Raw genomic sequence first — 17,640 nt, 5'->3', positions numbered from 1 at the left:
ATAGTTTTTTGTTTTGTTTGCTGGTCCATCCCATACAAAATTTGAAAAAGGGCTATTTATTTGTTTTAAAACCTTTTCTCCTGGACCAGGAAAAGCTATAAGTAGGTATATATATGAAATGATTGTTATTGTGTAAAGTACGCTGTTGCCCGTTTAAATTAACTTTTAAGTAAAAAGAATAGTGATTCCTTATTCGGTTTGAATAAGCAATAAGGAACCTTCTTCGATCGCGAAAAAATGAATGGTGTTATCATTAAATAAAACTTTAGAAAAGGTTATGCAATTTTAAATAAAAAAACAACAACATGAACACCATTTATCGCACTACATACATTGAATGTTTTCGAATTGCTTGACATTCACTTTAATTTGTCAATAAGATGACTATTTCCTTTTAATTGGGTACCATTATATGATTTAGTAACAAAGCAACATTTGCTAATTCGGTTTGAATTAGGAACAAGAAACGGGTGTCTCATTCCTTATTCTTAAATTAATTAATGAATCAAACAACGTCGGTTTTGTTTTGATTTTCAAAAACATTGTTAGTATTATTTATCACTAAAAGTTTTCATCAAATATGTTTAGCTTGAATAAGGAATAAGGAAGTAGGAAAACGGAACCAACTTACTCTCTTTGTATATGCATGGCATTTCACTGAAACCGAATTGTCATATATTGCAGTTTTAACTTTTTCTGAAAAGAAGGGTCTAGATGGAATATAATATTGCATATTAATATCAGTTCACGTTGCTTATATCAACTTTGAACATGTATAATATAAATTCAAATAAGAAGGCTTTTTAATTATTTATTATTTATGCATATTAAAACACACATCCAACTTCGAGATGGTTTAATGGGTAATTAAATATCGAAACATACTTTTGGTTTATTCTTATTTCATTATCTGCTTCTGTGCTTTCATTGTGAGTTTCTTTTTTCACATTCTGGCAAAAATAATAAGATTTATTTCAGCAAGATGTCATAGTGGTTATCTTTAATATTATTGTGGCGTGCATAGAAACATTGTTTCCATTTATGAGCAGTAGCAAAACAGCGAGATGTAACAACAAGAACAAATAGTTTATTTCACTTAAGCATATTACAGCTCATCGTGATCAATCAGAATAATACATGCATTCGTTATCAATAAATAATCAGAGCACAGATAAATATCAACATATTTGTATGATACAATACAAAGTATATCAAAATGTTTAACTAATTATCTGCTGTGTGTGTGTTTGTGTGTGTGCGCGCGCGCGTGTGTGTGTGTGTGTGTGTGTGTGTGTGTGTGTGTGTGTGTGTGTGTGTGTGTGTGTGTGTGTGTGTGTGTGTGTGTGTGTGTGTGTGTGTGTGTTGTGTGTGTGTATGTGTGTGTGTGTGTGTGTGTGTGTGTGTGTGTGTGTGTGTGTGTGTGTGTGTGTGTGTGTGTGTGTGTGTGTGTGTGTGTGTGTGTGGTGTGTTTGTGTTGTGTGTGTGTGTGTGTGTGTGTGTGTGTGTGTGTGTGTGTGTGTGTGTGTGTGTGTGTGTGTGTGTGTGTGTGTGTGTGTGTGTGTGTGTGTGTGTGTGTGTGTGTGTGTGTGTGTGTGTGTGTGTGTGTGTGTGTGTGTGTGTGTGTGTGTGTGTGTGTGTGTGTGTGTGTGTGTGTGTGTGTGTGTGTGTGTGTGTGTGTGTGTGTGTGTGTGTGTGTGTGTGTGTGTGTGTGTGTGTGTGTGTGTGTGTGTGTGTGTGTGTGTGTGTGTGTGTGTGTGTGTGTGTGTGTGTGTGTGTGTGTGTGTGTGTGTTGTAGTGTTTATGCCGGTTAGCTCTTCGTGCATTTCGTCTCCAACAACAGCAACTACTAGAATCGACACTAACTAATACACTCACCGGGTCATTGACGGGAAACCTTGTCAGGATGGCACAAATCGTCCTCGGCAGTACACACTACGAGGAAAACACTCGTCTGATATCGTCGGCTACACGCCACTAATCCTCCTGCAGTGGGAAGACTTACCTCACGCACAGGCTAATACTCCAGGACAACACACACAGCCACATGCTAATACCTACACGTCAGGCTCACATACACAGGCTAATCCTACATGCTCCGGGTCACAGGCTCACATACACAGGCTTATAGTCACAGGCTAATCCTCCTGGAAATACTCACCTCAGGGCAACGTTCACACCTATCCTCCTGGAAATACTTACCTCAGGGAAAGCACATGCACTCACGTTCGCATCCAGTGCAAGAGCGAGCGTCATAACGCGCATTCCAATCCAGCTACACGATGGTTCCCTATCACACGACACGTGCGTGTTTTACGGGCTGGGCACCGGCACAACACTCACCCCACTTCTCTCCTTTTGGGATCACGCCCCACTTGGAGGGAGTCGTGTCACCGCAGACGTACATCGACCAGTGTCCCTTGCGTAAGCACGGGACGTACTCTTAGACCACTGCATCCAAGCCGTCCCGCCGCACCCGAGGAAGTACATACCACCTTCTCTCGGACCAATGCCTCTTTCGTAAGCACGGGGGCGCCATCGCCATGCGACATACTCATGGACCGCAGCGATCTAGCGGTTACTGTGACCTTCACTTGACTACCCAAAGTCAGGTCTGTATTTCGGCTGACTTTCGTCCGACCACCTTAAATATAAATCTGCATGCCCACCACAACTTAAGTTAATTCCTCTCCATTGCATGTCAGTGACCCCTTGGTCTGTAATATAATTTTTAAAGCAATACACGAGAACAGATGTTTAATCTTCATGACCATCTTTCCTGTAAAAAGCACGGAAGTTTATAACCAACACAAAAAGCACCCACAAACAAAAATAATGCATCATCAACTCAGGTGTCTCAATATGCCTCTAAACTCGAGTGTCTTAATAAATTTCTCAACTCAGATATCACAATACAATTCTAGACACGATTGTCTGTATAAGCCTCTAGACTCAATATTCTCAATATTCTCAAACCTCGCGTCTAAATACGCGTTTTAAACTCAAGTGCCTCATCATGCATCTAGACTCGATATGTTCAATATTCTAAAAAACAAGGTCAGGTAACTCCTGCCCCTTGCTTGTCAACACAATAAACGGACGGGAGCACCCACCTTACAGCAATTGACACGCACCTGCTTCGCAGCCCACATGAGAGGCCTATGCTCTCTGCGTGGGACTGTGAACTTCATTGTCCTCTGTAAATCAATACTAAATTGATAGCACATGCAACTATGAACATCCTCGTCATACTCGGCATATTCAGATTATTTCTGAAAGCAAATTAAATTAGCCAGGTGCCTTATGGTCTATTTTTGATGTTGCTAAACACATATAACAACTTGAACAATTTGACATTAAACATATAACAAAACAGTGAGCCCATTAGCCGGACCTACATATATCCAATAACCCAGTGGTTATTTAATCTACAAAATACATCCCGGACTTGGCGCTGGCTAAATAAACACATCTGTTCTATCAACAGTGTTGTTCAACATTTAAATTTATAACAACTTCACACTTCATAGACATTAGATGGATGGAAACAAAACTAAAATAAAACAGAAAAACTAGTGATCGCACCCCCACCCTATACCAATTGAGGCGGTACAACATCTGGGCGTTTGTCACTCTGGCCTCCAACACATCACTCTTGCTCTTACCTTTATCGCTGAGATATTTCTCTAGTTTTCACCGCTGGGACCGCTACCAACGGCGAAAACTAGAGGGTCGCCACCCTTCAGAACCACGCCTGAAAGGTCTTCGAGGTCCATCCTCCGAGCTCTCCCGGCGTACACCCGCGGCGACTCCCTATCTGGTCGCACACTTCCGGCGGTCCCCTGGGACGACTTGGTTACTTCACGCATTGTTCGATTGTGACACCAGTCGGATCCACATGTCCGGCGGTCGGTTTGACATTATCTCCAGTGGCTGGTCTGGCCATTTCTTTTACTTCCGCCCCGGACAATGACAGCGGCATCACCTCATTGCGGTCCACAGACTTTGTGATTTCAAAACAAACACGCCGGAAATATCCCAAAGCACCATTGTTTAAAAACGATGTGTACCACCTCGATACTTTAGGATACTCGCCCCAATTGGAACCGTATCTGCCTCGCTTCGATCCCTCATGGTAGAAACTCGAACTTCGGTATCCACTGTTTCACATGTTCCCGGCGCTCCCATCGTAAGCTTTCGGGCCGGATTCACTTGCGTAGACATGTGGGTTCCGATGCCCACTTGGACCGCCGCCACCAGCACCCTCGGGATACCTAACCTGGCGTTTGCCGTTGTACCCCCGGTTCTGGGTGCCTCCTTCAGTGCTATCGTCGTTGCACACACCAATGTCACGGACGACATCTTGCACTGTCGGCAGCGCCGACGGAACTGCATCACCGATGCCGCCAGTCTCACGGCTGCCTCCTTCAGTGCTCTCGTCGGTGCACATACCAATGTCACGGACGACTTCTTCTAGCCACCTTATCCGGAGCTCCACCCAGTGAGCCATGATATCCGCCTCCAAGACGGATATCTGTACGGCCAGCCCGGCCTTTACCCGGTCCTGAGAATTTGGTCCTAAGTGAGGTATGTGGGCTTACATATACATACTCACCTTCACTGTCACTGGCTAGGGCCTCATTCAATAGCCTCGGATTCTCAGAAAAATCCAGGAAATCCATTTCGCTGTTACTCAACGGCCGTTTAATCACTACCTCTAGGGTTCTAATGTCCAGATTCCCCACGCTCTCCCTGAGCTGGACAATAAAGCGCGCCTATTTCGGTCCTACACCATAGGACTCTAGAGTTAGCGTCATAACGCGCGTTCCAATCCAGCTACAAGTTGGTTCCCTATCACACGACACGTGCGTGTTTTACGGGCTGGGCATCGGCACAACAGTGTGTGTGTGTGTGTGTGTGTGTGTGTGTTAGTGTGTGTGTGTGTGTTAGTGTGTGTTAGAGTTAGTGTGTGTGTGTGTGTGTGTGTGTGTGTGTGTGTGTGTGTGTGTGTGTGTGTGTGTGTGTGTGTGTGTGTGTGTGTGTGTGTGTGTGTGTGTGTGTGTGTGTGTGTGTGTGTGTGTGTGTGTGTGTGTGTGTGTGTGTGTGTGTGTGTGTGTGTGTGTGTGTGTGTGTGTGTGTGTGTGTGTGTGTGTGTGTGTGTGTGTGTGTGTGTGTGTGTGTGTGTGTGTGTGTGTGTGTGTGTGTGTGTGTGTGTGTGTGTGTGTGTGTGTGTGTGTGTGTGTGTGTGTGTGTGTGTGTGTGTGTGTGTGTGTGTGTGTGTGTGTGTGTGCGTGTGTGCGCGCGCGTGTGTGTGTGTGTGCGTGTGTGTGTGTGTGCGTGTATGTGTTTGCGCGCGCGCGTGTGTTTGTGATGTTTGTGTGTGTGAGCGGGTGTGTGTGCGTGTGTAAGATACGGGAGATAATGTATGCGTGAGAGTGTTTTGTGTTAATATTAACACTGCACTTAGTTTGGCATATAAACAACATGTGTACCAAAAACAGTGGTAACATGCAAACCACATATGTATTCAGTTCGTAATCAAATGTACATTAATGAAATAAGAGACGTTCAGTCAGCAAATAATACAATTATCTCTTTTTTTAAAGATATCAAACAGTAAATATATAACTTCCAAAGCGTTCCTTTATTATTACTATTCAAAAGTGTCAAACATGTGTGCATACTTGGCCTTACTGAGAAGTATGATGATATATATTTGGTTCTTTCTTCTACATAAAACAGACATTTATTTATAAAGTGATATTCATCTTCTTAATCGTTAAAATTGCATAAAGCGCACTTTCTTTCGTTCCTGCTAATGCTATAATGTCTGTTTCAATCAACAAATTATGTGATGATTATGAGACGTATTTTAGCAATGATGTTTCTATGTTTTTAGTGTCAATGACATCTTAATACAAAGACCTTTCCAATACAGGTGTAAGTCCATTATAAAGTTATAATGAAGTTGATGAATCAACATTAACTCTCCACTCAGATACATACTGATCTCTGAGTCTAGTCTTTATCAAAGGAATGAAGCTTTCAATTATAAATGACTCCGGAAACAACCATACATCTGTAAATCCTGTTTGGTTTAACATTTGGCGAACTTTGGAGGACTAATTAACAGCGTTATTTTGTGTTTCAATTTCTAATCTTTGCATATTAATTACAGTAGTAAGAATAAAATTTCCTTGTTTCTTTTGATGCAGTTTTAACAAATAGTTAATAATTCTTAGGTATCGACCAATGTATAAAGGAAATCGACCAACTTCAGCATAAAGTGACATCGAATTCGTTGACAGTTTTACATTTTACGGTCTTTTACAGAACTTTCTGTGAATACGTTCGACTTCGCAATTATTATTAAGGATTGACAAGGCATATGCATTAAACGACTTGAACATAACATTTATTGGCACTTCCATATCTTTCGTAATACAGAAAGGGAATTCGTCGCCCTTTTAGCTTTGCCATTTAGTGTATTCGTGGCAGGTATAAATGAGCCCCCACTTGACATAACAATACCTAGGTAATTAAAATTGCTAACTATTTCAATATTTTTTGTTTTTTAGGTCCATTTGCATTTTTGTTTAGCGCGGCCCCTTTTCGGAAAACCATAATTTTTGTTTTGTCAATATTAACAGTTAAATTTCATTTATCACAATATCATGCTAGATTATTCAATGATTCTTGGAGCCCTTCTATAGTTTCTGAAAAAATGACAGCATCATCCGCAAATAGGAGGAGATAAATAGACAATTGATGTAACGTTATTCCGGCGTTTATTCCGTTTTGTAAATTAAAATCGATATCATTATTTTATAACGAAAACATGATCGGCGATGTTATTTGTCCTTGTAATAAGCCAACATTGCTATTAAAAAGGTCCGAAAGTGAGCCTATGTGTTTTCCTTGAAGTTTGACCTCGCTATACATAGAGCGGATAAGTGATATTAGCTTGCCGTCGATTCACGATAAAATTATTTTATGCCATAGCTGTCCGCGATTTATAAGGTCGTAGGCCTCCGGTAATCGACATAGAAGCAGAAGTGTTTCTTTTTATTATGTATTTGCTTTTCTATTAAATGACTTAGAATGAAAACTGCATCGATAGTACTGCAGTTGGGTTTGAACCCGAATTCAGCATTCTGCCCAAGATTTTAAGCGTTCGTTTATCACACCTGTAAATAATTTCGCAAAGCAGCTTATCAACGTGATGCTTCTAAAATTATTTTGGTCGGAACTATCGCCCCGTGTATATACTGGAATAATAACACCCGTTTACCAGCTCTTTGGAAATTGTTTTGTATCTAAGATATAATTAATAATATTTCTAATGGTTTGACTATAATATGCACTGTATCTTTAAGGAATTCATAAATTATCTTCGTAAAATTCTTGCAGCGGTATATAATCCGCTTTCGGTGATACCGTGTTTTGTTTCAATAATTTCCAGAATTCGCGAGGCTTTTTGCGAATCATATTATTTAATTTCATATCCTGTTCTCTGTTAAACTTTGATTTCGTTTTCCGTCATAAATATTTATATTCTTTCCTTGCAGCTAGCATTGTTGTTCGTGTATGTATATTATAATTTAAATTATACTGGTACAATGTTTGAATATATTCTGTCCGTTTTCGTTTGCATTCTTCGTTAAACCAGCGTTGTTTATCGGTGTCAACAGACGCGAATCTATTATGATTGTTGATAACATTATTCCTAAGCACACTTTTAAAATATTGTTCTACTCGTTTATTTAGGAAATCAGTAAACTCCGAGAATAATAAATCCGGATCGCATCGCGAGTGAACACCTAATTGTAAATTGTGTTCTTGTTCTTGAGCACCGTTTAATATGTCGTGCACGAGATTTTTCCTGTAGTCTGGTTTCCATTTCACGTATACGCGCTGATAATTTTTACCGTTAGTAACCGGGTTGTTCGTGCTCATAGCAAATGCCACTGGGGCATGATTTGAGAATTCCGTGAAATCGTGCACTTTAAAATCGGTTAAATCATGATAGTTTTTGACTGATGTTAACAAATAGTCTACTTTCCCCATTATGGGTAAAACAAGTTTATTTGCCAACTCCTTTATCGTGAAATAGTCTACCGTTTACAATTCTTATATTATAGATTTACATTCGTCTAACATATAATCACCAAATCTATGTGCACCAATTCACTGGTTGCCCTCTGAAGTGGACTATCTATTTCAAATAAATCAAAATCACCTAAGCTTCTGTCATTATCAATAAAATCAGCTTTATGGCCGGTTCTAGCATTTGCGTCTCCTGTGATAAATGCTTTTCCTTTATTATTTAAAAAGTTAATATCATATTCTAAGAGTTGAAACATGTTTACGTCTTACATGCATTGGTGAGACTTTTAGGTGGAATATAAATAACAGCTATATAAATATCATATTCAATATTGAAATGTGTTTTGTCTATTTTAAGCCATAGTAAACAGTCTATGTTATTTCTTAATAGAGAAACTCCTTTGCGTATACTGCCTCTAATATATGCAATGAAACCGCCGCTCCAACGCCTTGCTCGACGGTGTTGGAAGTGTGTATACGAGTGTATGGGGTTGCTGAAACCTTTAAAATCATTATAGAATTCTTTTTAGTCCATGTCTCAATTAAACAGATAATGTCATGTTCGACCAAAAATGACGAAAGTTTGCTGTCACCACGCTTTGTAGAAGATAGCCCTTCAATATTCCAAGAGACTGATGATCACGATGTTCGCAATTTAGTTTTTGACAGCCCTGTACCTGATCATTCTCACTGCGGGGAATCACGTGATCGCAAAAGTACATCGTACGCACACAATGGCGGAAAAAGATTCTACTTCTGATGATATAGTGCGAGATACATAATAATTTGACGCTTACCAATCAAATATATCGTTCTGCAATAATTCAATCAACCAATGTAATTATTGTAAGGTAGTTACCCAATAAATTAACTGTGTTTGTGTGTTTGCTGATCTGTATGTTCGCAAATAAGTTTAAAGCGACGTCAGATTAATTGAATAAATGAACAAACAAATGTAAGCTAGTTTTCTTGCTGCTTTACTTATAAAAATGCAAAATCTATTGCAACACGATTTCTGTGCATTTAACCCTATAGTGCTAGGTCAAATGAAAGCTCAGAGCGGATTTGTACGAAGCCCTAAATACAAAATGCGATTCAACAATATATATTATATATATTTATATTCAAAATATTTGCATGTACCGCGGTATACAAATATACCGGTATGGTGTTACAAACCTAATATAAACACCCACGAACTTGTGATATACATTCACAGAAATTGCATTTAAATTTCTTTAGTAAAATCATTACATAATAGATAATACAAGTTATAAACAACACATATTACATAATTATATGTTCCATAATATCTATGATACAAATAGCGCGTCCTGTAACAATATTAAATGAGCCTTGCAGATTTAATAATAAGTCAGCATGCACTGGGGCCCTCGCTCCGGATCCATAGAACATTTAAACTGCGGGAGGGGAGCATACATTTTTTTCAATTGTTGAACTGGGGAGGGGCTGTAAGAACTCAGTGATCAATGAATGGTCATATATTAATATGTTGCTATTCAATGATATTTCGTTCAACGTAATTTAACGCTGTGTATAAAATATGTTTAATCTTTCTGTTTAATGTTTATGTTAAAGGTTATTGGCATTAATAGTCCAACAAGTAATAAAAACAAACAAGAGCTGCGTTTGTGAAACACAGTCAGTGTTCCCCTACTGCACTTTAAAGTCACACAGCAGCTATATCTCTATAAATCCCAAGATATGCCAAGTGAAAACATCATGACGAAGTTAGAGTCCATTAACATTTTACAAAGTTACTGGTCTTGGACATTATCAGAAAGCGTTTTGGAAAGAAATCCGGGAAACGGTTATTACAGAGAAATTCTCTTAGTCCAACCCAGAACTTCGTCAAAAATCAATGGACCGGAACGACACGCAAACTTGATCTGCAAGTCATGTAGGTAGAACTTACATACCAAAAATCAGCTAAATATTATGTGAAAGCGTTTTGTAAAAAATCTCCTTAAAACGGTTATTATAGAGAACATTTCCAAGACGTCTAAGGATCATAACTTCGCCAAAAATCAATGTACTTGAATGAAAACCACACTTCATCTTCAAGTCATGTAGGTAGACTCGCATACCAAAACTCATCTGAAAGCATTTTGCAAATTACTTTTTGAAAATGGAATGCCGGACGGTTCGACGGAAAAAAAATCTACATACAAGGCCCATAACTTTCTCAAAAATCATTTGAACTGAACGAAACTCACACTTCGTCTGTAAGTCGTGTAGGTAGACTTACACACCACATATGCGATCAATATGAGAAAGCGTTTAGGAAAAAAGTCCGGACAATAGACTGCCGGACCGAAAGACGTACCAACGGACAGACGGACGGACAATCCGACTGCTAAATACCACTCTACCGGGGGCATACACAATCACACTATTCACGTTTGTTTTCTCACATACGCAAGGCTGTTACATTAGATTGTGTTAATCGGGTATGGTTAGAATTTGAACAATTTGTTTGACAAGTTATTCTTCCGTAAGTTAAGTTTTCAAATGTATTATCAAACATGTTTTTTGAAATGTCTATCACGCAATTGCAAATGAAATACAAAACGTACAAAACACGCTCGCTTAATTAATAGAATGTTATTGTAACACACATTTACATATTTAGTTAACGTAATTTATTGATCTTATAAACAATTGTATGACGGTGTCAGCAATCGCATTTCCTAATAATTCATGTAAACATTTTCTCACGCCTCTTATAAGCGCCGATAAAGAATGGTTATTTAAATATAAGTCAAACCTACGGTATTAATGTTTATTTTGAAAACTATTATATTTGCACAATATATTTTACCGAATTCAGTGCACACAAAGAAAATAATATAGGCTATCTGTTAACTGCATTTTACTTTGAATCTTCACATTGCTCATTCAATTTTATTTCACTATTGTTTATCACTTTCCTTTACAGAGTGTGGCGGGGTCCTGACAGAGTCATTTGGCGTCATCACGAGCCCCAACTACCCGTCGGACTACAGCAGAAAAGTTCAATGTACCTGGGTCATCAACGCACCCGAGGACTACCGGATCAATGTTCATACTTTACATTTTAATTATTGTTCAATCAACCAAGAACAATCATAATTTTAATTTGTGTGTGACATTTAATAAAGCAATTGATCATATTCGCATAGCATTTGAAACTAAAAACAAATCCATTATAACTACAAAATGTTTTACAGGTATAAAGTTCCACCACAATAAATTCACACTAAATTACTTGTCTTTTGTGTTTTCAGGTGGACTTTAGAGACTTTGCTCTGGAGTACCACTCCGATTGCAATCATGACTACCTGGAGCTCTTCAACGGACCTAACGCCTCCTCTCCGTCATTCGGGAAGTTCTGCTGGACAGCGCCGCCTAAGGGATTTACGTCGCAGTCGAACTCGGCCCGTATTGTCTTTTCCACAGACTCCAGCGATAGTGCGAGGGGTTTCAATCTGACGTACACATTCTACGCAGGTAGGAATCATTACAAGAATGCTCCCTTTTGAGTGTCGATAAAAAAAAATTATAAATCAAAATCTGCACTTATTCAGATTTATTAAACTACTCGACTTTCTATTACTACCTTTATTTTATTTTTTTTATTTCTGAAAATTCATATGCACCGATCGAGGTTCGCGGGAATCACTGATCGCGATTACAATATCACGTGTCAGGCCATTCATGTAGTTAAATATTCATAAGCATAGTTTGGCCATCTCAAACATGTATTTACCTACCTTTTTCTTGCATTAAGTGTTATATCAATATGTTTAAAATTGTTCAAATTAGAAATTATTCCATAATAGTATTTTCAAAAGCGTGTAATTCAATTTTTGAAATCCGAAACGCATTTCCGAATTTGGTTAATGTGATGTTAACAAAGTCTACAAATAAACAGTTTTCCAGAATCTCATGTTAATAATTTGTCCTGAATAAAAGCAGCCGAACATTTACAACGTCTCATCATCCTCACAAAAAGCGAGGGCTTTTATGCTTGATTACCGAATAAAAACTACACTGTGCAGTGTGTTCTTTTTTAAATATTGCAAACCTTTTATGTAAATAAAAACAAATCTTGTATGCTGTCCGCATTGCTACAATGGTTGAGATAATAATTTGGTCTCAATAAATAATTACCGTATTTTGTTCAAAGTGTTCTACAATTTCTACTTATTGCGATTTAACATATTGTAAAATTGATTGCCAGTGCTAAACAACGATCACATGTTCGCAGACTATTTTTGTTATTTGGCATTTACTATTTCGTAAACGTTCTTTAGTTAGTTTATACAAATAATTAGAGTTATTAACAACCCCTTGTTCATTTTTTTAATTTAGTTTAGTTGCAACAGTTGAGTGTTAAACTCCAAGGTGTAGGCTATATGTACTTGATGTATATCATTATGCCGTGTATTCATTTATAAATGTTAACATGTTCTTATTTTATACAATATACAGCTTAAAAGTCATTAATGGCTCATGCATGTATCAATAGCATTAGCATTTGACCTTGCTTGCTTCCTATGCGAGACGACCATATAAGAAGCACAACGGCTCTGATCACATTACAATATTTAATAAAACTGATAATATAACACGGTGTCTGTAGATAAACAAACACACAACATGGTCAAAACGTCATGTAGTATGCCATACAAAATAAATAAATAAAAATACATCAATTCTGAGTTAAATAGTTAAATCTTAATTAATTGCTGTAATACAATGCAATACAATTCTTATAATACAGCAGTAATGTCGCAATAGTATTTAGGTAAAGGCACGATACTGTAACAATGCCTTAAATAAAAAAAAATGCTGACAATTGATAAAAACAACAACAACAATAACAAACAAACATTCAAATACAGTTTTTACGCTTAATTTAAAGCGACCGTTTAACACATTGTTTATATCCCTTTCTAAAAATGATATGTATATGTCAGAGTATAGTTTGTGCAGCAACGTTTTTTTTTCAGTTGTAAGTAATTCAATAAACTTATGCATGTTAGGTCGGTGTCTGTAATAAAATCTTATATACTGAGATCTTAATTCTGAATACATTCTACATTCTAAAACAAAGAGAAATTAATCTTCTAATATATAACACGCATTACCCTTTCTTTCGAATAACCTCGCATTTTATGGACATATAACTGCTCTGGTGGTTTCATATAACAAACGGGTATTCACATTATGTTGACATAAATATTCGCATTTAGTACCATTCTATCCTGTCTGATTACGTTGGGAACTATTATTCATACAACAAACGAAACAGTTGTTTCAGGAAAAAAAAATGTTCATGTATTATTGGTTACTCAAACACTGAGAAATTTAGACGTATATACTGTTGTTTGCAAAAGAAACATACATCCTCTAAGAATAAATGAAAACAATACAACATTTCTTAATTCAAATAATATAAAAATCATGTATTGCAAAACTTAAACCAACATGGAAATAATTGACACATATTGACTCTTTTTCGTGGTAAAATGTAAATGTGTAAATGTAAATGTGTTGCAAAATCGCTGAGTTGAACTCATCGTGTATCCTACATTGAAGTATAAAGTTAATAAAGAGTTTTATACACTTATCTTCAATAATGTCCTTTCAAGTAAATAGACGTATTTGAAATCTATATAACAGTAATTGTAACTAAAGACAAGAATATATAATTAACTTACTTACAAATCATGAACATGCCACACGTGTTTGTTGTCAGATTGCCCACTCGGAAGTTACAGCTTCAACTGTTCCAAGCAATGTCATTGTCTTGTGGGCCCATGCGACAGTGTTACGGGTGCATGTGAAAATGATGGCTGTAAAGACGGATGGACAGGAATAGCGTGTAATGAAAGTAAGTTCTCCATTGCATTTGAACAAAAAACAAACGAACATAAACAATATCACATATATTTAAATAGCATAAGGTAACCTTTGCATATGACACTAGAGTAAACGGACGACAGATCTTTAAATTCGTTTATGTGCAAGGATATGAATGACACATATATTATGCAGAGATTTCAGGATTGTTTTGGTTTAAGTATTTAAGCGGATAAATGTTAAGCTCATGCACATTGTTAATTGTTAAAGGTTATTGCAGAGTACAAATTGCACACTTACAAAGACACGATTGCTTAATTAATACAAAGTCCATTGAAACATCGATTTTCAAATTACGCAAAACTAGAAACTTTAAAAGTATTTTGTATTGCAAAACGACATAAATTTAATACAGGTTACAAAACGAAGCATTGGTCTAATAAGATTATGTATAAATATGCAAACGAAGCGTTCACATATGCATAAGAATATGTGTTAAATCGTAACGGCATGCAATCCATGCACATCTAGCGCTAGCTGCCCCTCTATATGTCATTTCCTCGACTATACAATCTGCTACCTTCTGTAAAAGCGCTGAAACGCAACAAAGCTTATGGATGTGATAACTTGTTAAACGCGTTTTGTATTGAAACGATTGATATTTTATCAGGCCGTTGGGTGTGAGCTATTTAGCACAATCATTGATTCGGGCTTTTTCGCCGAGAAGTGGACAAAGTTAATTAATATCTCATTTACATTCAACTGTTGACGTTAATAATAACAGGGGCATAACTGGTGGAAGTTGTTTATTTAAAATGTTTACTACAGTTCTAAATAAACGTATCGAACATGTACAATGTTTGTGAACAAAATAATATTATTTCTGACGCCCAATTTGGATTTCTAAAGGCGCTCTACAGTTGACGCAATATTTATTCCTTTGTCACTTATTCAGAATTATTTGTTTGAAAATAAAAGACTTTATGTTATATTTGTTGATATCATGAAATGTTTTATTTCAATATATAGAAATGGTATGTGGCTAAAATGGTATAAATCTGGAATACAGGGCAAAATTGTAAGAATTGTTAAGGATTTTTATTGTAATGTAAAAGCATGTGTTAAATCATGCTCTCACTACTCTGAATATTGTAATTATATCTTTGGTTTCCGTCAAGGGGTAGTAATGTCCCCGTTATTGTTTTTCCTATTTGTTGAAGATTTAGAACTGTTCCTACAACCAGATGTTCAGTCATCTTTGCCTATTGATGACATTGTTTTAATACTTTTGCCTTTTGCCGATGATATGGCCATTATGGGCAAAACACCTGAAGTTCAGAATCTTTTAAATAAGCTCTATGAATACTGTGATTCATGGGGTTTAAAGGTTAATATTGATAAAACGAAAATTATGCTTTTTTCGGAAACGTGGACGTGTATTTGAATCTGAACATTGGCGTTATAATGGGCATCAAATTGAAGTAGTTAATGCTTTTAAGTACTTAGGGAATGTCTTTAAATATATTGGCAATTTCAACCTGAATCAAGAGCATTTAGTCGTTAAGGCCCTAAACGACATGAATGTTTTACTAAGTAAGTGTAAAAATTTGATTTCAAACCTAGAATTTATTGCCAATTATTCGATGCCTTTGTTGGATCTACGTTAAATTATGCAGCAGAAACGTGGGGATATTCAAAAGCGAAAGAAATCGAACGAATACACTTAAAATTATGTAAACAAATACTTAATGTTAAACCTAATACTTGTAATGCCACTGTTTACGTTGAATTGGGTAGATACCCACTATTTGTAAATAGGTACATCCGTATGTTCAATTATTGGTTTAAGCTTGTATCTACAGATAATATTATTTTTTTTAATGTTAACGAACAATCATTTGATAACTGTTTTAAAAGCCACCGTATATACTATTAAGCTGATGGAAACTCATGGTTTTGCGGATTTGTTTAATAACGTTCACAATATTAACCCTTAAATAATGTGTACATATTTGTATACAACGAAGAATTGACACCTTCAAACAAGAATGGTTTGGTACCCTAGAAAAGAGCTCTGTTTTAGAAATCTATAGGCAATTGAAACAATTGCTAGAGTACGAAATGTATCTGGATCTTCTCCCCAAAAATCTAGTGATTTTATTTGTGTAGACTGCGCATGTCGGCAAATCCATTACGTATCCAGTCAGGTAGATATGCAAGAAATAATACACCGAGACAAGAACGATACTGTTTAATTTGTAACACACACGACATAGAAGATGAATATCATTTTGTAGGTGTATGCTCAAGATACCAAATCGTACGAATAATGTATATCAAACTTAAATACTATGTAAGGTCATCATTATATAAATATTTAGAATATCTTAAGTCAAGTAACAGAGAATAACTTAGTAAACTATCCATTTTTATAAAAGAATCACTCACTATGCGGTCTGAACATTTAAATAATCGTGATATATCTTATACAACCTTTTGTTTGTCGATTTAATAAAGTATTAATACATATGGAACAATGATTAGCATTTATTTTATCAATTGCAGAAAATGTTAATGGAATTTTTTTCTAAACTGTTAGCTGTGTAAAAATACAAATAATCATTGTATGTATTTAAAAAAAATGTTTAACGCGTCTGTATGCATATGTTTTGCAAATTCAAATACATATTCAATATTTGCAAATCTCCACAACAGAAATTGTATTGTCATAATGTAAACAACTTTTTCCTAACTTTGTGTGTGTTTTTTTTGTTTGTTTGAACAACTTCACAATATGAAGCAAATATGAATGCCTTATCATGTTGACATATTATTTGTATGTGTTTAGACGTATGTATCTATCTGTCTTGATGGTATTTGTCGCACTAATCAATTCGCATCTTGATGGACGCAACTGCATCGTTGTCACGTCTCTGTATGTTACTGATTAAATACTGTCGTGTCCGGTAATCTTGGCGTCCGGTAATATTGCGCACTTCACAGTTTGTCATGTTTGTACAATGCGTGTTATTTACTTACATAAACTTTTGTTATTCATTGTATCGACCGATGTTGTGATTAAATTTCATTATGGACGACATTGTTATTATGCAAGTATTTCTTTTTGTTATCAGAATCTCCAAGAATTATTCACTTCTTTTTTCAATAGTGGGTAAAAAAATAGCATACATTTTATAATAATTGTATTATTTCCTGACACAGTTGTGTAATCGATATTATCTGAGTTGTAAGCAGAGAACGACGTATGCTTCCAATGTTTTACATTTTACCATAACATACTGTTTAATATTTAAAATACGTATTGCGTAAGCTTTCGAGACAATGGAATTATTTGAAAATTAAGTGTTTTATCATTTTAATTTGCATTCGGACAGCCCTTTATTGATTACTGGCGATATGTTTGTATTTATAAAAGTCGATAAGAATTATACATGATCAGTAAAGCATTACATTAATATGTGATTCTGATCCAATGTATATAAGCCAATTGAGTGCACAAGAATACCAAACAACATCGTACATTTGTATCACATTCGACACTATCATTTCCGCAAATCAGTTTTTTGTTATACTAGTTTTTTTTTATTTACTAAAATGGCTCAGATGGCGACATCAGCGCTAGCCCTGCACATATTCGTTACATCATCG

The 17,640-nt window shown here is 36.4% G+C and overlaps 1 protein-coding gene across 8 annotated transcripts in view; it reads left to right on the top strand.

The window, feature by feature from the left end:
* Positions 1-17,640, top strand: part of LOC127858130 (deleted in malignant brain tumors 1 protein-like) — a 68,988-nt gene that overhangs the window by 30,142 nt on the left and 21,206 nt on the right. For 7 of the 8 annotated variants that reach the window (XM_052395027.1, XM_052395028.1, XM_052395029.1 and 4 more), the window contains 3 exons: positions 11,063-11,184; positions 11,391-11,613; positions 13,868-14,002. The exons of the other annotated variant lie outside the window; for it this stretch is intronic. In XM_052395027.1, coding sequence (XP_052250987.1) covers positions 11,063-11,184; positions 11,391-11,613; positions 13,868-14,002 — 480 coding nt within the window. The remainder of the gene's footprint in view (positions 1-11,062; positions 11,185-11,390; positions 11,614-13,867; positions 14,003-17,640) is intronic. 8 annotated transcript variants of the gene reach the window in all.

The sequence above is a fragment of the Dreissena polymorpha genome, chromosome 14, assembly GCF_020536995.1.
Source record: "Dreissena polymorpha isolate Duluth1 chromosome 14, UMN_Dpol_1.0, whole genome shotgun sequence".
Lineage (NCBI taxonomy): Eukaryota > Metazoa > Mollusca > Bivalvia > Myida > Dreissenidae > Dreissena > Dreissena polymorpha.
This window is presented reverse-complemented; position numbering and strand designations above follow the sequence as displayed.